The sequence below is a fragment of the Pristis pectinata genome, chromosome 23 (genome assembly GCF_009764475.1).
Source record: "Pristis pectinata isolate sPriPec2 chromosome 23, sPriPec2.1.pri, whole genome shotgun sequence".
In the NCBI taxonomy this organism is placed as follows: domain Eukaryota; kingdom Metazoa; phylum Chordata; class Chondrichthyes; order Rhinopristiformes; family Pristidae; genus Pristis; species Pristis pectinata.
This window is the reverse complement of record NC_067427.1, coordinates 3,679,544-3,697,975: the sequence shown is the minus strand read 5'-3', so window position 1 is coordinate 3,697,975 and position 18,432 is coordinate 3,679,544. Positions and strand designations below refer to the sequence as shown.

The 18,432-nt window shown below is 43.7% G+C and overlaps 1 protein-coding gene across 1 annotated transcript in view; it reads right to left on the bottom strand.

Annotated features, from left to right (window-relative positions):
• Positions 1-18,231, bottom strand: part of LOC127582053 (protein crumbs homolog 1-like) — a 131,427-nt gene extending 113,196 nt beyond the window's left edge. The window contains exon 1 of the mRNA XM_052037017.1: positions 18,054-18,231. Coding sequence (XP_051892977.1) covers positions 18,054-18,117 — 64 coding nt within the window. The 5' untranslated portion in view covers positions 18,118-18,231. The remainder of the gene's footprint in view (positions 1-18,053) is intronic.
• Between the last annotated feature and the right edge of the window lie 201 nt (positions 18,232-18,432).

The following is an 18,432-nucleotide window of genomic DNA, read 5'->3' as shown; positions in this document are numbered from 1 at the left end:
CAGCTACATTTGAACTGTTCACCCCCAGTCTGAATCATACTGCTCAGCCTGTGACTAATGCATTAACATGAATGAGTCAGCAGTGAATCCAGCATGACTCCCCTGTACCTGTTACATTCATCATGGATTGTCCCATTAACTCGGGCCACATTTGAAAGTAAAACCCAACAGGAAGAAATCAAACAGAATAAAACAATCCACTGGCTGCTTTGAAGATCTTAGATCAGACCTGCTACGTCTTTCCACAAACTAATCTAAATACTTCTTAACATTTTGTCTTAAGACGGGATCAGGATTTATTTTCTTGGTTTGCAGCCCAGGGAATCAGCAAGCGCTGATGTAGGCTGCAGGACGTTGGCGATTCCACAGCAGACAAGGTGGCCGCTGCCTCACAGCACCAGAGATCTGGCTTCAATCCCGACCTCTTTCTGTGAGGCATTCGCATGTTCTCCCTGTGGCAGTGTGGGTTTCCTCTGGGTGATCCAGTTTCTTCCCACATCCCATAGGGTGGCAGGATAACTTGCTGCTGGTGTGGGTCGGTGGCAGAATCTGGGAGGAAATGTTGAGAGAATAAAACGGCATCAATTAAATTAATTAATTTAATTAAATTAATTAATTTAATTGATTAATTAAGTTGTAGGCCGTATCTCAAACACGATGAGTCGGGGTACAAGAAGGAGATAGAGAGCTTAGTGGAATGGTGTCATGACAACAACCTTTCCCTCAATGTCAACAAAACAAAAGAGCTGGTCATTGACTTCAGGAAAGGGGGCGGTGTACATGCACCTGTCTACACCAATGGTGCTGAGGTCGAGAAAGTTGAGAGCTTCAAGTTCCTGGGAGTGAACATCACCAGCAGCCTGTCCTGGTCAAATCACGTAGATGCCACGGCCAAGAAAGCTCACCAGCGCCTCTACTTCCTCAGGAGGCTGAAGGAATTCGGTTTGTCCCCTTTGACATTCACCAGCTTTTTTCGATGCACCATAGAAAGCATCCTATATGGATGCATGACGGCTTGGTATGGCAACTGCTCTGTCCAGGACCGCAAGAAACTGCAGAGAGTTGTGGACACAGCCCAGCGCATCACAGACACCAGCCTCCCCTCCATGGATTCTTGCCTTTGCCTCTCGCTGCCTTAGCGAAGCAGCCAGCATAATCATAGACCCCACCCACCCGAGTCATTCTCTCCTCTCTCCTCTTCCATCAGGTAGAAGATAAGGAGCCAGGCTTAAGGACAGCTTCTACCCCACTGTGATAAGGCTATTGAATGGTTCCCTTATATGATGAGATGGACTCTGACCTCACGATCTACCTTGTTGTGACCTTGCACCTTATTGCACTGCACTTTCTCTGTAGCTGTGACACTTTATTCTGTACTGATACTGTTTTTACCTGTACTACCTCCATGCACTCTGTACTAACTCAATGTAACTGCACTGTGTAATGAATTGACCTGTACGAATGGTATGCAAGACACGTTTTTCACTGTACCTCGGCACAAGTGACAATAATAAACCAATACCAATACCAATACAATACAATAAATAGATGCTTTACGATCAGCATGGACACAGTGTGCCCCGACAGGGCTATTTCCATGCTGGTCTGTCTCTGTGACTTCAGTAGTGGCCTGTTGCAAGTGAGGAGCTGGACTAAAGTGGTAGCACATCATAGGGCAGGCACGGTAGTGTAGCAGTTAGCGTAATGCTGTTACAGCGCCAGCGACCCGGTTTCAATTCCGGACGCTGTCTGTGAGGAGTTTGTATATTCTCCCCATGTCTGCGTGGGTTTCCTCCGGGGGCTCCGGTTTCCTCCCACATTCCAAAGGCGTACGGGTTAGGAAGTTGTGGGCATGCTATGTTGGTGCCGGATGCACGGCGACACTTGTGGGCTGTCCCCAGAACACTCTACTCAAAAGATGCATTTCACTGTGTGTTTCAATGTACATGTGACTAATAAAGAAATCTTATCTTAACTTGGGTACAGGCCAACATGGATACAGGCCTTCCCCAGCTAATGAACGGGTTCCGTTTTTATAGATGTCCTTAAGATGGAAAATACCCAAAAATCACTTGATCACCTCCACAGTATTGTAATGAGTGGCATCAAAAGTGCATTAGACTGATGAGAAAGAACAATTACTAAGAGTGGAGGCAGAGAGAGAGGAAGCTAGTTCCGTTGTTCGTAGGAACGAACTTTTGAATTTAATAATATCATGGGAGCTCGTTCATATCTATGCGTGTCCATAAGTTGGGCATTTGTAACCCAGGGACATCCTGAAGTGGAAAACTGCAGATGCTGGAAATCTGAGATAAATCCAGAAATGCTGGAAGCACTCAGCAGGTCAGGCAGCGTCTGCAGTGAGAGAATATTAATGTTTCAGATCAATGACCTTTCATCAGAAACCTAAGTCTTCCCAGTTAGTAAGGGTCTCCGACCAAAAATGTGAACTCTGTTTCTCTCTCCACAGATGCTGCCTGACCTGCTGAGTGTTTCCAGCATTTTCTGCTTTTGTGTAAGTCGTGGGGATAGAGTCCTCCGTGGTGGTAACTTTTATCATGGGAAGAATTAAAGATTGACATTAAGACTAAACATTTCTCTCGAGAATTTTAAGCTGTATACTGAAAAAGTGACAAGACACAATCAAGCTGCAACAGTTGAAGCTATGTGTGTCCAGCGGTAACTGGGGTAATTTTAATATTTATCATTGGGAGAGAAAAAGTCAAATTAATTGAATTTTCCTTTCCATTCTATTTGCACATTGAACCAAGAATCCCAGGATTAATAGATTATTGCTCTAGGGCTGATTTGGTATTGGTATTGGTTTATTATTGTCACTTGTACCAAGGTACAGTGAAAAACTTGTCTTACAAACTGATCGTACAGGTCAATTCATTACACAGCGTAGTTACATTGAGTTAGTACAGAGTGCATTCATGTAGAACAGGTAAAAACAACAACAGTACAGAGTAAAGTGTCACAGCTACAGAGAAAGTGCAGTGCAATAAGGTGCAAGGTCACAACAAGGTAGATCGTGAGGTCAGAGTCCACCTCATCATATCAGGGAACCGTTCAATAGTCTTATCACTGTGGGGTAGAAGCTGTCCTTAAGTCTGGTGGTACGTGCCCTCAGGCTCCTGTATCTCCTACACGATGGAAGTAGAGAGAGAATGTCCTGGGTGGGTGGGGTCTTTGATTATGCTGGCTGCTTCACCAAGAGGTAAAGACAGAGTCCAAGGAGGGGAGGCTGGTGTCCGTGACACGTTGGGCTGTGCCCACAACCCTCTGCAGTTTCTTGTGGTCCTGGGCAGAGCAGTTGCGGTACCAAGCCGTGATACATCCATATAGGATGCTTTCTATGGTGCATCGGTAAAAGTTGGTGAGAGTCAAAGGGGACAAACCAAATTTGCAAACTCACTCCAATGAAAACATGAAGACCAGCCTACCTACCTCCCCTGTTGAGGGAAGGGGGTGGTGGAGAGGTGCAGGGTTAATCTATGGAGGAAAGGATCTATGGAGTGAGGAAGTGCCTCTACATCCCTGGCTCCACTGAAACCTTTTTTAACAAGGCCACAAGCTTTGAAACCCGCCTGCTTGTCACTGGTGTGATGACGCAGTGGAGGTTTTAAAGCCACATCCACTCATTAGCAACTAATTTTAGGGAAATGGGTCCATCAGTTCACTCGCCACAATGTGCCTCGAACTTGCCAAAATCTGAGGAAATGAGCTCAACGAACGCAACTTTCACCCTTCACCTCTCAAGCAAACTGATCTTCAGGAGAATCATCCAGCCAATGTTTCAAGCAGAGTTTGTCACCCAAACGGCTTCCTTTACCAATGAAGGGACGACTTTAGAAACTGCACGAAAGACGTGAAGTGATCACACTAACAACAGGGAGTGTCAGAACCTCTCCAACATCAACCCAGGACATCCTGTTGCCCTGCTGGTACTTCAGAGGAAGTAGCAAGCAAAAATCAATGCCTGATTAACGTGACTGGCATCCTTACGTCATGCACTATTATACTCTGTTCCTGATCATTTCAATAATGAGTGACGTCATAGAGTTGTTATGGCACAGAAGGAGGCCATTAACCCCGTCAGCTCCATGCCAACCTTTTATGGAGCAATCTATTCCTTCCCCACACGATCCACCTCGTTGCTGACCAATGACCAATCCCCACCCCACTTTTCCTCGAGGGTTTCCAAGGTTATGATGGGAGTTGGGGAGCTTCGTCAGAGATGCTCCCTCATTTCCATATGTAATGAGCCATAGAGGACAGAAGTGGGAAGGGGTTTGTTTGGGCTACTTTCCTGGTTGGTTCTGAAGAACATCACTTCATCCACCCTGCTGGCTGGTGCTGGCACTCTCTATCCAATGTTTAAAAGAATAGTTTTTTTCCTTGGTTGTGCCTATTAACGAGCCACCTCACAGAGCTGTCAAGAGCTGACAGTTCCACACATGCATTCACCGTCAGCCTGTGCAGTCTGTCTTCTATTTTGACCCAGAGATTTCTTTTTTTCATTTACCTTATTAAAAAGCATCCTAAATCTCTTTTTCCAAAAGTGATCCTGATCAACCATTGTTATTGTGTGTGAACAGGGATTGTGCTAAAACTGTACGTTGAAATAAATCTGCTAAAACTTTAGATTTGATCTCATAACAAGTGAAATTATGCTGTCTACTACATACATCTCATTAGAACCTCACCTCCTTCATCTCTCAGTACTTCATGTCAAATCAACAATGTGGTGATTGCAAAGTTTGTTGTCACTTACTTGGAGCATTTTGAGCCATATCTCAGAGGTGATCAAACGTGGAGGTATGCCCTTGTTACACGGGTGGAAGAGGTGGGCTGGTGTTCCTCCGTACCGTCAGAGATGGCACGTTGACATCTCACCATGGGACAACTCAGGAATCTGACAGCGTGTCGACAATATCCCATCGGAACTGGGACGGGATTTACCAATTGGCCACAGATGGGCTCGGTCATGACTCATAATGTCAACAGCATCAGTTACCGACTGTTGTATGCCAGTAATGGAATCTGTCACAGCCATTTCACTGCCTGTTTAATGCCACAGTTGTACCTAACTCTTTGTTTTCTTCATCAAATCTGAGGTATCAGGAATGGAACAGCTTTACTTGCATTGCAACAACAACTTGTATTTTCATAGCACCTTTTTAATATAATGAAATGACCCTAGGTGCATCTTCAACTCATTGGGTACAATTTGGGCATGGTAGTTAAGATAAGATAAGACAAGATTTCTTCATTAGTCACATGTACATCGAAACACACAGTGAAATGCACCTTTTGAGTAGTGTCCTGGGGGGCAGCCCGCAAGTGTCGCCACGCTTCCGGCGCCAACATAGTATGCCCACAGCTTCCTAACCCGTACATCTTTGGAATGTGGGAGGAAACCGGAGTACCCGGAGGAAACCCACACAGACACGGAGAGAACGAACAAACTCCTTACAGACAGTGGCGGGAATTGAACCCGGGTTGCTAGCACTGTAAAGCGTTATGCTAACTGCTACACTACTGTGTCTGTTAAGTTAGCAGACTGGTAAATTCATTTGCTGATCGGAATTTGGAACTAGTCCTGGTAATGGTGCCCGCAATAACTACCAAAAAAATCTGGTCCTTAAGAATGGGATCTTCTGACCTTGCCCGTTCTGGCCGATATGTGATCCAGGCTGACCCTGTGTGGCTGACTCTTAACTGCCCTCTGGAATGACCTGGTAAGCAAATCAAGGGCAATAAATGCTGGCCTTGCCACACCCAAGTCCTGAAAAGTCAATTTACAAAAAAAGAAGTGTAATTGAACAGGAAAACAGAAGTGGAGGAATTTTAGAGTGGCTTGGTTAGAGAGACAGGTTTTATGGAATGTTTGATGAACTGACAGGGGGCAGAGGTTGTGGCAGATGATGGCATGGTGCTGTTGAAGAAGTTCGGGAATAAGCAACAAGCCCAAATTGGAGATTTGCAGAGGTCATGGAAGATGTGGGGTTGGTAGAGGTTGTGGAGACCATTTCCCCATGTTACCTAATTCTTGTCAGGTCCAATGAGATATTAGTGGTATACTTACTAGGCAAGAGTCAGTAAAATGTAAGATTCGGAAACTCAATATCATCCTTCTAATTAAATGTCGACGTAATATTATAAATACTGAAGCTCTGAAAGATAGTCTTTCTTTTGCCACAATTTCTATGGCCCTGACAAAACAAGCATCTTTATATTCTCACAATAGAACAAACTGTGACATCAGGGAGTCTTAATCTTCCTGTGAGAGAGATTTACCCACAGAGATTAAGAGCACAATTCACGTAGTGTGCTGTACTGCTGAATATAATTCTTGGCACAATGTGTGCTGTGACATTTTATTAAGGAAAAATATATTCCATTTTCCTTAATAATGCTTCTGCAAAATACAGAAGCCTGCCACCTGAGGAGACTGAGGACAATACAGTCATAACTTTGGCGAGACAATGTGGGGAAGTTTTGAAAATCACAAGAGTGCCTTTGTGGTAGCTTTGTGTTTGGGACTGTCTTACAGTACCTACCAAAACACAAGAGCTTTGTTTGTAAGATCTTTCTCCATAGAACCATCCTTTTTTTTTGTTTATTTCCTCAATGTAATGGTAATATCACAGACAATGTCAGCATTTATTGAACATCCCAAATTGCCCCCGAACTGTGGAGGAAGTAAGGGTCATCCACATTGGTGGGTTTGGAGTCACATGGGCCCAACACATTGGTGCAATCATGAAGAAGGCGCGCCAGTGGCTCTACTTCGTTCGGAGTTTGAGGAGATTTGGTGTGTCACCATAGACTCTTACAAATTTCTACAGATGTATGGTGGAGAGCATTCTGACTGGTTGCATCACTGCCTGGTATGGAGGCTCCAATGCACAGGATCGCAAGAGGCTGCAGAGGGTTGTAGACTCAGCCAGCTCCATCATGGGCACAGCCCTCCCCACCATCGAGGACATCTTCAAACGGTGCCTCAAGAAGGCAGCATCCATCACTAAGGGCCCTCACCATCCAGGTCTTGCCCTCTTCTCGTTACTACCATTGGGGAGGATATACAGAATCAGGTTTATTATCACTGACATATCTCGTGAAATTTGTTGTTTTGTGGTGGCAGTACAGTGCAAGACATAAAGACAAAAATTACTGTAAGTTACAAAAATAAATAAATAGTGCAAAAGTAAAGGAATAACGAGGTAGTGTTCATGGGTCTTTCAGGCGGGGAGGGGGTACAGGAGCCTGAAGACCTACACTCAACGATTTAGGAACAGCTTCTTCCCCTCTGCCATCAGATTTCTGAACGGTCCATGAACCCACGAACACTACCGCATTATTGCTTTACTTTTGCACTATTTATTTATTTTGTAATTTATAGTAATTTTATGTCTTTGCACTGTACTGCTAATCTAAGTCAGTGGTAATAAATCTGATTCTGACAATGGATCTCCTTCTTTGATGGACAAGAACAAACGCAATGGATTTTTATAGCAATCCAGTTGATTCATGACTAGCAAAACTAATATTCTGTAATTCCACACTGATTTAAGTATTTGAATTTAAATTGTCCAACTTCCATGGTGGGATTTGAACTTAAAATCCTTGGTTCAAAGTCCAAACTTCTGGCTGTTAATTCAGTAAGGTAAACACTGGGCTAACATAAACATTGTTGTGATGTAGAAATACCTGCAGGATATTAACGCATTACAGTAGCCTCCTTCATTCCCTCGGGATGATTCAGGGCACTTTACATCTAATGAAATGTGGTCACTACTGTTATGGAGACACAAGAGACTGCAGATGCTGAAATCTGGAGCAACAATCTGCTGGAGAAACTCATTGAGTCAGGCTGCATCCTGAATGTTAAACCTTAACGTTCAAATGAATAATATGGAAATATCCTTTGCAAATGCACAGTGACAACTCACTGTGCGTAAACTTGACATTACTAACTCCCATCCAGATGATACTTTATGCATATCTTGCTTTTCATCTACTTCCCACACTTCTGTCACTCCCTTTCCTGGACAGAACACGGACAGAGTCCCTCTGCTCTTCACCAGTCTCAGCATTCAACAGATCGTCCTTCGCAGTTTCCGCCAGCTCCAATAAGATCCCACCACCGGCCACATAACCCTCTCCCCTTCCTATTCAGAATTTTGAAGGGGGCCTCCCTTTGTGACTCCCTGGTCCCTGTTTCCATCCCTACCAACCAATCTCCATCTCAAGGCAACTGCAGGAGATGCAATGTCCGTCCTTTCACCTCTTCCCACCATCCAGGGACCCAAACTGCACTTGTTGTTGACAACGTCGCCTCTCCTACACTGGAGAAACCAAATATAGACTGGGTGATCACTTTGCCATGCACCCTGCATTCATTTCACAGGAGTGACTTTGGTTGCCAACCACTTTAATTCACCATCCCACTCCCAGTGACCTATCGATCTGCAGTCTCGCACTGTTACAATGAGACCCATCACAAGATTGGTGAACAACATCTTCTGTCTGAGCATGTTGTAGTCTTTTGGACTCAATATCGAATGTGCCAACTTTAGATATTTCACTCTGTCTTTCTGTCTGTATCAGAGCTGGCTGTCTTCTTTTAAACATCAATAAAGAACTATAATGGACTTCCATTTGGTCTCACCTTATCAGAGATATTCCCTTTCTTCTACCCATCCCTCCCCTACCTTCTCTGCTGCTGAAAACTAGCTCACTTTCTCTCCTTCTGACCAGGGACTAGGACCAGAAACATTAACTCTGTTTCTCTCTCCACAGACGCTGACTGACCTGCTGAGTGTTTCCAGCATTTCCTGCTTCTATTTCTGCAGTTATTTATGTATTTTGAAGATTTCAGATACTTCAGACTTCTCCAGTATAGGGTGAATTGTTGTTTTCTTTTCTTGTTCCTCAGTGTGTCTCTGAGCCCAATTCCTGACGCCTGCTCATACTGGCTTTCATAAGACAAGAGTTTTTGGGAAAATAAAGCAGAGGCAGTAGTTTTCCAGTTTCTTAAACCAGTTTTGGAATTAAATAACTATCGGTAGAGGATAATGAATAACTTTACAACTTACAGATTCACTTGTGGACATCTCTGCACTCCTCCAACTTTGGCTTTTTGAGGAGAACTGAAGTTAATCACTTGCTTGGGACTTTACCTCCAGCTACCAAGGTCCCTATTTCTGGAATTCCCTCTCTAACTCTCTTTCTCTCTTCTCTTTTAAGACCTTAACTCTTTGTCCTACCTCTGAACATCTCCTGTGTGGCTCAGTCTCAACTTTTGTTAGATAATGTCAGAATCAGGTTTGTTATCACTGACTTATATGTCATGAAATTTGTTGTTCTGCGGCAGCAGTACAGTGCAAGACATAAACTTATTATAAATTACAAAATAAATAAATAGTGCAAAATAAAGGAATAACAAAATAGTGCTCATGGGTTCATGGACCATTCAGAAATCTGATGGTGGAGGGGAAGAAACTGTTCCTGAATAGTTGAGTGTGGGTCTTCAGGCTCCTGTACCTCCTCCCCGATGGTAGTACCAAGAAGAGGGCATGTCCCAAGTGGTGAGGGTCCTTAGTGATGGATGCGCCTTCTGGAGGCACCGCCTCTTGAAGAGGTCCTCGATGGTGGGAAGGGTTGTGTCAGTGATGGAGCTGGCTGAGCCTCACCATCAAGGTTGGAATGTTTTGTGAAGGTAAAAGTGCTATACAAATTCAAGTTACTGTTGTTGTAACCTACATACCTGCAACCTTAGGAATGAGTGGCAGTTAGAAGCCCCGGGTTTAATGATGACTCCTCAGGAACAGAAAGCCTTCACAAGAGTATACTAATATCCCTGCCCTCTTGACAACCTCCCATGGTAACCATCACAGGAGAAGCTGGTGCATTCAAATATTTTACTAACCCTCTTGGTGTCAGTTAGTGCACATCATTGTTCTGCACTGTCATACGAAGGGCAGCAATGCAAAAAGATCTTGTAACCTAATAAGATATAACTAATGAGTAGAGCAGCTAGAAAGGAAGAGCTGATGGATGTGGCTGGCTTCAATCCTCAGCCCTGCAAAGGTGCACAATGCAGTTCACAGAAAAGTCTTTTACCTTGAGCTGTCAGACTGATCCTTCTGAAAAATTACCTGCCTTGTGATAATCACCAGCTTGTAACATATCTCTGCAAAATATACTCAGCTTGAAACCAAGTAGAATGATGCTTATTTCTTGCTATGCAATGACTTCTCTCACCAACAATAAAAAATGTTACAGAAAACAAACTAGTTCAGAGTCACGAGCCCTTGTGTACTTGACTCACTGACAACCCAGACCACTTTGTTACTGATCCCCTGACCCCCTGCATGCCCAGTTCCCTGACCACCTCATTGATATCTGTCTACTTCACTGGCAATCTATTCGATGTGTGTATGATGTCCTGTTAATCTGCCCTGTATGTGTTCAATTCATTGGCTACCTAGAGCCACTAATTGTCTGATCTGGTGGCAATTTAGATCCTTTTGTACTACCTCAACGTACTGATGTATGGGATGTTCTGTCTTGATGGGACACGCAAGCAGGAGTTTATCACTGTACCTTGGTACATGTGACTATAATAAGCTCATTACCAATTACCACATGTGTCAGAGTTTATGGTGTCGATTCTTAATATTTGAAGATGTGATATCTATTTCTCACACTAATTTTTTTTTAATTGTGACCATTGGATTTGGACAATGTAGCTTCCTAAAAAAAGTCCAATTTTTTCAATGCCCATGGTGACAGAAAGTGTTGTGTTTGTTTTGGCAACTTCCTGCTGACCTGATCTGATCTGATCTTGCAACAAGCTGGTCAGAATTCCAAGGTTTAGGATGTTCTTTCTGGATGTTGTTCTGGTTGGAAAAATTAAATGAGCAAAGGTTTACTCATCGGTCCCAGCAAATTCTGACCTATTGTAAGTTCATAAAGCATCCAGAAGATGAGAAATACTGCTTGGTCAGCCTCCAGCCCGATGGTATGAACATTGAATTTTCCAATGTCAGGTAACCCACACTCCCTGTGTTCCTTTCCCACTCCCACCAGCCCACTCAGGTTCTCTCTCCTTTTGTTCACCTCTTCTTTCCCTCACCCCCTAGACATCACCCTCCCCCACCTGGTTCCACAGCCTATCACCCACATACCTGCCCACCTGGGTTTCTTCTCCCTTAGTTCACCTTTCCTGCCCCCCCCCCACCTCCTCTTGCCCATCACCCCTCCCTTATCTGGTTCCACCTATCACCGACCAGGCCCTGTCTCACCCCTCCCTCTCATTTCTATGTACTGGCTACCTCCCTCTACTCTCAGTCCTGATGCAGGGTCTTGACCTGAAACATTGATCAGCCCTTTCCCTCCACAGATGCTGCCTGACCCGCTGAGTTCCTCCAGCAATTTGTTATTTGCTGCATTCTCTCTGATTCTGCTTAAACACAAGGTACGTATTTGGCTCTTCGATTACTTCACCAAAAGAAAAGGTTTTTCGTTTCTGTAGCAATTTCATGGCCTCAGGAAGTCCAAAACACTTCACAACCAATTAAGTGCTGTTGTAAAGTCAGAAATGTGGCAAAGTCTGTTGAGGAAAGAAATACTTTTAATAATCCATGTTCTAACTGGGCTTCTTTGTGTGTTTTTATAAGAAACAACAGATGATGGTGAGATATTGCTTCAGAAACTCTTAGGTAGCACTAATTAATGTTTTTCAAGTATTACCCCAAGGGGCTGTGTTCAACTATTTGACTGTCAGCTTATGTCCTTAACAAACTGTTACTGAGTCACAAGATCACAAGACAAGGGAGCAGAAGTAGGCCATTCGGCCCATCTAGTCTGCTCCAAAGGAAAGGGAAAAAAGAAAAAGGAATGAGAAATTTGGGGGGGGGGCAAAAAAGAACTATTCTAACCCCAATTTCTGGCCTTATCCCCATATCCCTTGATACCCCAACTATTTAGATATCTATCTGTCTCTTCCTTAAACACCTCCAATGATCTGGCCTCCACTGCTGTACGTGGCAAGGAATTCCACAAATTCACCACCCTCTGGTTAAAGAAATTTCTCCTCATCTCTGTTTTAAACCTGTACCCTCTAGTTCTAAGATCGTGCCCTCTGGTCCTAGACTCACCCCCCAAGGGAAACAGCTTGACTACATCTACTCTGTCCAGTCCTATCAACATTTTAAATGTCTCTATGAGGTCCCCTCTCATTCTTCTGTACTCCAGTGAGTACAGTCCAAGAGCCAACAAACACTCATCATACGTAAGCCCTTTCATTCCAGGAATCATCCTTGTAAATCTCCTCTGAACCCTCTCCAAAATCAGCACATCTTTCCTAAGATATGGGGCCCAAAACTGCGCACAGTATTCCAAATGAGGTCTCACTAGTGCCCCGTAGAGCCTCATCATCACTTCCTTACCATTATACACTATACCTCTCGAAATGAATGCCAACATAGCATTCACTTTCTTTACCACCGATCCGACCTGGTGGTTAACCTTTAAGGTATCCTGCACAAGTACCCCCAAGTCCCTTTGTACTTCTGTACTTTGAGTTTTCTCCCCTTCTAAATAATAATCTGCCCATTTATTTCTGTTTCCAAAGTGTACAACTGCACATTTCTCAACATTGAATCTCATCTGCCATTTCCTTGCCCATTCTCCTAAATTATCTAGGTCTCTCTGCAACCTTCCTGTCTCCTCAATACTCCCTACTCCTCCACCTATCTTGGTGTCATCCACAAACTTAGCCACAAAACCATGTACTCCATCATCCAAATCATTAATGTACAAGGTCAAAAGAAGCGGACCCAACACCGACCCCTGCGGAACACCACTAGTAACCGGTAGCCAACCAGAGCAGGATCCTTTTATTCCCACCCTTTGCTTCCTGCCAACCAGCCAATGCTCCACCCATTCTGTTATCCTACCTGTAATTCCATGACCTCTCATCTTATGAATCAGTCTCTTATGCGGCACCTTGTGGAAGGCCTTTTGAAAGTCTAAATACACAACATCTACCGCCTCTCCCTTATCCACCCTACCTGTGATTTCTTCAAAAAACTCCAATAGGTTGGTCAGGCAGGATCTTCCCTTCACAAAACCATATTGGCTAGGACCTATCTTGCCTTGCACCTCTAGGTATTCCATAACCCCATCCTTAAGGATCGATTCCAATAACTTTCCCACCACTGACGTCAGACTAATAGGTCTGTATTTCCTTTATGTTGCCTCCCACTTTTCTTATACAGCAGAACTACATTTGCGACCCTCCAGTCCTCAGGAACCATGCCGGAGTCTTTCGATTCCTGGAAAATTATCACCAATGCCTCCACTATCTCTAAAGCCACCTCCTTCAGAACCCAGGGATGCACCTCATCCGGTCCGGGAGACTTATCAGTCTTTAGCCCATTTAGTTTTCCTAGCACCTTCTCTCTAGTCATCTTACTGTGAGATACACTGATAATTGTCAACTTGACCAAAGAGGAGGAAAATGGGTTTCAATCAAGGAAGCTAATAAAAACTTCGATAATTACAAAACAGAACTACATAAAACATTTCTGGTTTTATTCAATTAAAGTGTGCTTTACCTCCATGGAGATCCCTGAGAGGAGGATCGTAAAATATCCTTATTCATAAAGGGGAATCTTTTCAGCTCCCCTCATCCATATGAGGGAAGAGTGGTCACTGGCCGAAATGGGTTAACTTCGTAGTCAGAAAATAAGCGTACTTAATTGAAAGTTTATGGTAATAGGATAAATTGTTGGCATGGAGACACATGAGACTGCAGATGCTGGAATCTGGAGTGAAATTCAGTGGGTCAAGCAGCATCTGTGGAGGCAAAAGGGTGGTCATAGGGATCAGTCCTGACCCAGGGTCCCAACCTGAAACATCGACCATCCCTTCGGCTCAACAGATGCTGCCTGACCCGCTGAGTTCTTATCTTCTGCTGCAGGGTCAAGTATCTGCAGTCTCTTGTGTCTCCATCACTGTGTGTGTGAAGTTTGGGCAAACTATTTACGACGGGCGTAGAGTTCCCTTCAGGAGAGCACCAATGCATTTGTTGACCCTGAGGGTGAGAGTAAAGCCAGGCAGAAGTTACTCAGCAGGTCAGGCAACATCTATTGAAAAGAAACAGTTAACATTTCTGATCAATGCCCTTCTATCCGAACTGGGAAAAAATTAGAAATCAAACATGTTTTAAGTTACAGAAAGGGGAATGGTGGAGAAAACCAATGGAATGGTGCTAGGGTGGAGACCAGGAGAGACGGGAATGAGGGTGCTGATGCTGTCTGAGAGGAGGTGGAAATAGGAATTAAATGAAGAGAGAAAAACACATTGCTGGATCCATGGGAGGCAGGGAATGGAAATCCAAAGTAAAACAGAAAATGCTGGAGATGTTCAGCAGGTCAGGTAGGGTCCTTGAAGGGGAAATAATGGAGTTAATATTACAAGTTGATGGCTTTTCGTTACTGCTGTCCAGTTCTAACACAAACTGGAATGGCTGTTTATCTGAAATTGTTTAATTCACTATTGAGTCAGAAGCTGTGCTGTATTTTCTGCCATTTGCTGAGGACTTCCTGCCCGCTGTTTCTGGCCTGGACCATTAACCCCTTCTTTCCCAAGGCAGCACCAATCCACGGCTGGAAACACCAGAGATTGCAGATTCTGGAATCTGGAGCAACAAACGATCTGCTGGAGGAATTCAGCGGATCGAGCAGCATCTGTGAGGCGGACAGGAATTGTTGGTGTTTTGGGTTGAAACCCTGCAACAGATGCTGCTTGACCCTCTGAGTTCCTCCAGAAGATTGTTTTTGCACCAATCCAGGACTATCCAGTGCTTTAGAGACAGGGTAGCAGGCAGATTTTACCTCCGCATGTCATTACTTGCCATTATAGGACTGTGGCCTTTTTGGTATAGCAGTATTGATGTTGGAATAAAATTAATTCATGTGAATTCAGTTATTTTGTTCGTGAGGAACCAAAATGAAAAAACTTCCAACAGATTGAGAGAGAATTAGTCTATTCGAAGGCTCTGGTTGTTCAGACAGTGCTGCTCAGCGTTGACTCGGGGGTGCTGAGTGTCACTTGGCCATTTGTCACTGGACTGTTCAAAATCACTGAGTGAGTGTGAAAAGCCACTTGCAAGAACCAGGCTGGAACTGTAAGTGTCAACAGAAAGGTAACACTGCAACACAGCTTATAACATTCAACTGATGGTGAAGAGGGAATTTTGTTCACTTATTTTAGTCTGTGTTGCTTTTATTAGTTTCTCTTGCTTGACTTGAACTGGTAATAACTACCTGAGGGCTATTACTGTTTACACCTTCCACTGATTCTGACAAGAGTAATACCTCACACAGAGGAAGCGCAGTATTTAGCAGAGTGAACATTGTTTTGCCGCTAGTCTTGATTTACTTGAAAATGAGATAATTGAAAATTTGTGAGGAGAAGAATATGAGGAGTTATATTTTGGTTGTTTAAGCCTGATGGCACAAAGGGGTCCAAAACAATGAGATCTTGGGGTTTATATCCCTAAATCGTTGAAGGTTGCAAGGGGCAGGTTAAGAAAGCCCATAGTGTCCTGGGTACTTGTAAATGGAGACATAATGTACAAAGCAAGGAAGCAATGATAAACCTTCAGAAAACACTGGTTCACCACAAATGGAGTTCTGCATTCCATTTTGGGAACAGAACATGAAGACATTAGAAAATTGCAGAAGTTTACCAAAATGATCCCAGGGATTTAAATACTTGAAAAGAATAAATGTTGGGGCTATGGGGAGAGGGGTGAGATGGAACTGGCTAGATTGCTCTCGTAAGGAGCTAGCATGTACTTGACAGGACGAATGCCTTCCTTTCTGCAATTCAGTGAGTCTGAAGTCTGAATCTCGGTCAAAAACTGCAAGCTAATTTCAATAAATACAGCCCCACAGTCAGTTGAAAAGTAAGTTCAACTTCACGCCAGTGAATTAACACAATGTGGAAACTCCACTGAGAAACTTGGAATATTGCTTCCATAATCCCAGACTGTTCCAAAGGCAAATCCGCACCCCCCCTGCCAGCAGAAGGTTTGCTGTACTGGGATGACAAAGTGCATGACCAACATTTCTTCCAATGTGTGGGGAGGTAATACACTCTGTAGATAGCACAGCACATTGAAACACAGCTCGGACAACCAGCCAAACGCAGCACCTTAAAGCCCAACAATCACCTGTCAGTTAGAAAGAACCATTGTTACCCTGAAAGTAGTTTGAAGTCTTTGCATTCACCACCAAAAGATTCTTCTGTTTCCCATAGCAACCGTTAATTGAAAAAACAGTGACGGGTTCTGGGGTGGATCAGTTGGAAAGCCCCATTGAATTCCTAGCTAATGAAGCCACTCAGCAAATCCAAAGCAATCTTCAAACAACTTCCCCTTCCCCCCACTGTATAAAAGTATTACTTGTGCAGCAAAACATTTGTTAAGTAGCTATAGAGACCACCAGTATTCGGGATCAGAGAGGTGGCATGTGGCTGAGGTTTGTACCTAAGATGCAACCCTCTCAGAATCGTAGTAACAACACTCTACTATTGCTCATTCAACAGACAAATTCAACCGGTCCAAGTTCCTGTTTAATTATTCTAAATTCTGTTCCGCTCCAACAAAGTTGAACAAATTTTACTGACCAGCTTATATAGTAGCTATAACTGGTGAGTTTACTGTGGACTTGGGCATTTTTGCCTGCCTTCGAGCGGTGTGGAACTACCTGAGGACCCAATAGCTGGAACTGACCATAGCCATGAGGTTGCACAGGCAACAAACTGTTCCAAGAGTGCCAATCATTTGTGACTGTCATCTGCACACCCAGCCTCCCATTCTCACCCAAGCTTTCTGCACAGGCTTGTTATATTCTTCCGCAGTTTCTGATACTGTTTCACAGTTTTTAAAAGCCCAGAAATTTCCTTCATCACGTGTGTCTGTGTTGTGTGATTTAACCTTCTTGTTCGAGATGTTTACCAATTTCTAACTGAATGCTCATGAGATTAATATAATAATCAATTAAAACATTAAAAAGGGCACTCGGACCACACCTGGAATTGCAAGACAATTACTTTGAACGATCAGTGAAGAAATTAATTACAAGCAGATACTTGATTGAAACTTCACCTGCACAGTCACCAAAGCTGGGGTAATTTACCCCGATGCCACCATTTCTCCTTGACTTGATAATCTGATGCAAACCAACAACGGGTGACATTCACCTTCTTTTTCACTGTAAGATTTCAAAAGCAGATATTTGTATCGCGAACTTCCTCCCTGTGTTGGGCTTATTCCATGGGCAAATTCAAATGCACCCACCCTGACTTTTGCTATTTGTTTCTCTGGGTTGAGATATCAGTGAACTCTCCAATAAACCTGTAGTTTGCCACCAAGTGAGAAATACTTCATTCCAGTCACAGGTCACAACTGAAATGCACACCAGCGTCATGTCCTGAGCTGTAACCATCAACCGTCCTCAATATTGCAGGAATATTAAAGGCTAGCATACTCTTTTTGTGATGTGGTTCATGTGTAACAGAAAACGCCTCCCATTCCCTCCTTTCAGGCAGTGGATTCTAGGACTCTAATTGCCAAGCAACAGTAAGTGGTGTAACTATGGTTACTGAAAGAAATGACATTGTGCTGCTTTTGTTTCAGAAGTTAAGCAGTTTACATTCATTCAAAACTGCATGTAAATTGGTGATAAGCAGGACGGTACTTTGGTTTGTAAGTTAATTAATTAATCACAAACAATGCAAAATTCATTTTCAGTTAGCAAGCTGTTTTGTGCCTTCTGTACAGACCAGCGATGCGCAAAGTATTCGCCTCACATGGAAGCATAAACAACTCAACAATCCAGCTCAGTGCACTGCTAATTGACCAAAGCCAGTCTGTTTTTGGCTCCCGCAGTTACACTCACAGAACTGAACTTCAGCTCAGCAGTACTTAGTTAAGAAAGTTCAGTGGAAGAGACTGACAGTTGACCTACCCCAAAAGAAGAGGAACATCAGAATCAGCACAGCAGAATGGGAAGACCCTCTCTTTCGTTCCATGGCTGTTGGAGCAGGCAGCTTAGAGATGCTGTATGAAGCAGTGTGTAACAGCCCCCACAGCCAGCTGCCTCTCCAGCATGTCCTTCGAAATCTGCTTACAAACTGATGGGAAGAACATCACAAGCGCTCCATGCTCTGTCACATCAGTGAACACCAATGATACTCTGGCCCTGTCCACTGGCTCCAGCTTCACTCAACCCATTGGAGCACTTTGTAATACGTGGTCTGGACTTCTCCGCTGGACTGGGTCACTGATGTCCAACAGCTGAATTTATAAATGTTCTTGTAACTTTTAACAATGAGACATTTTCATTT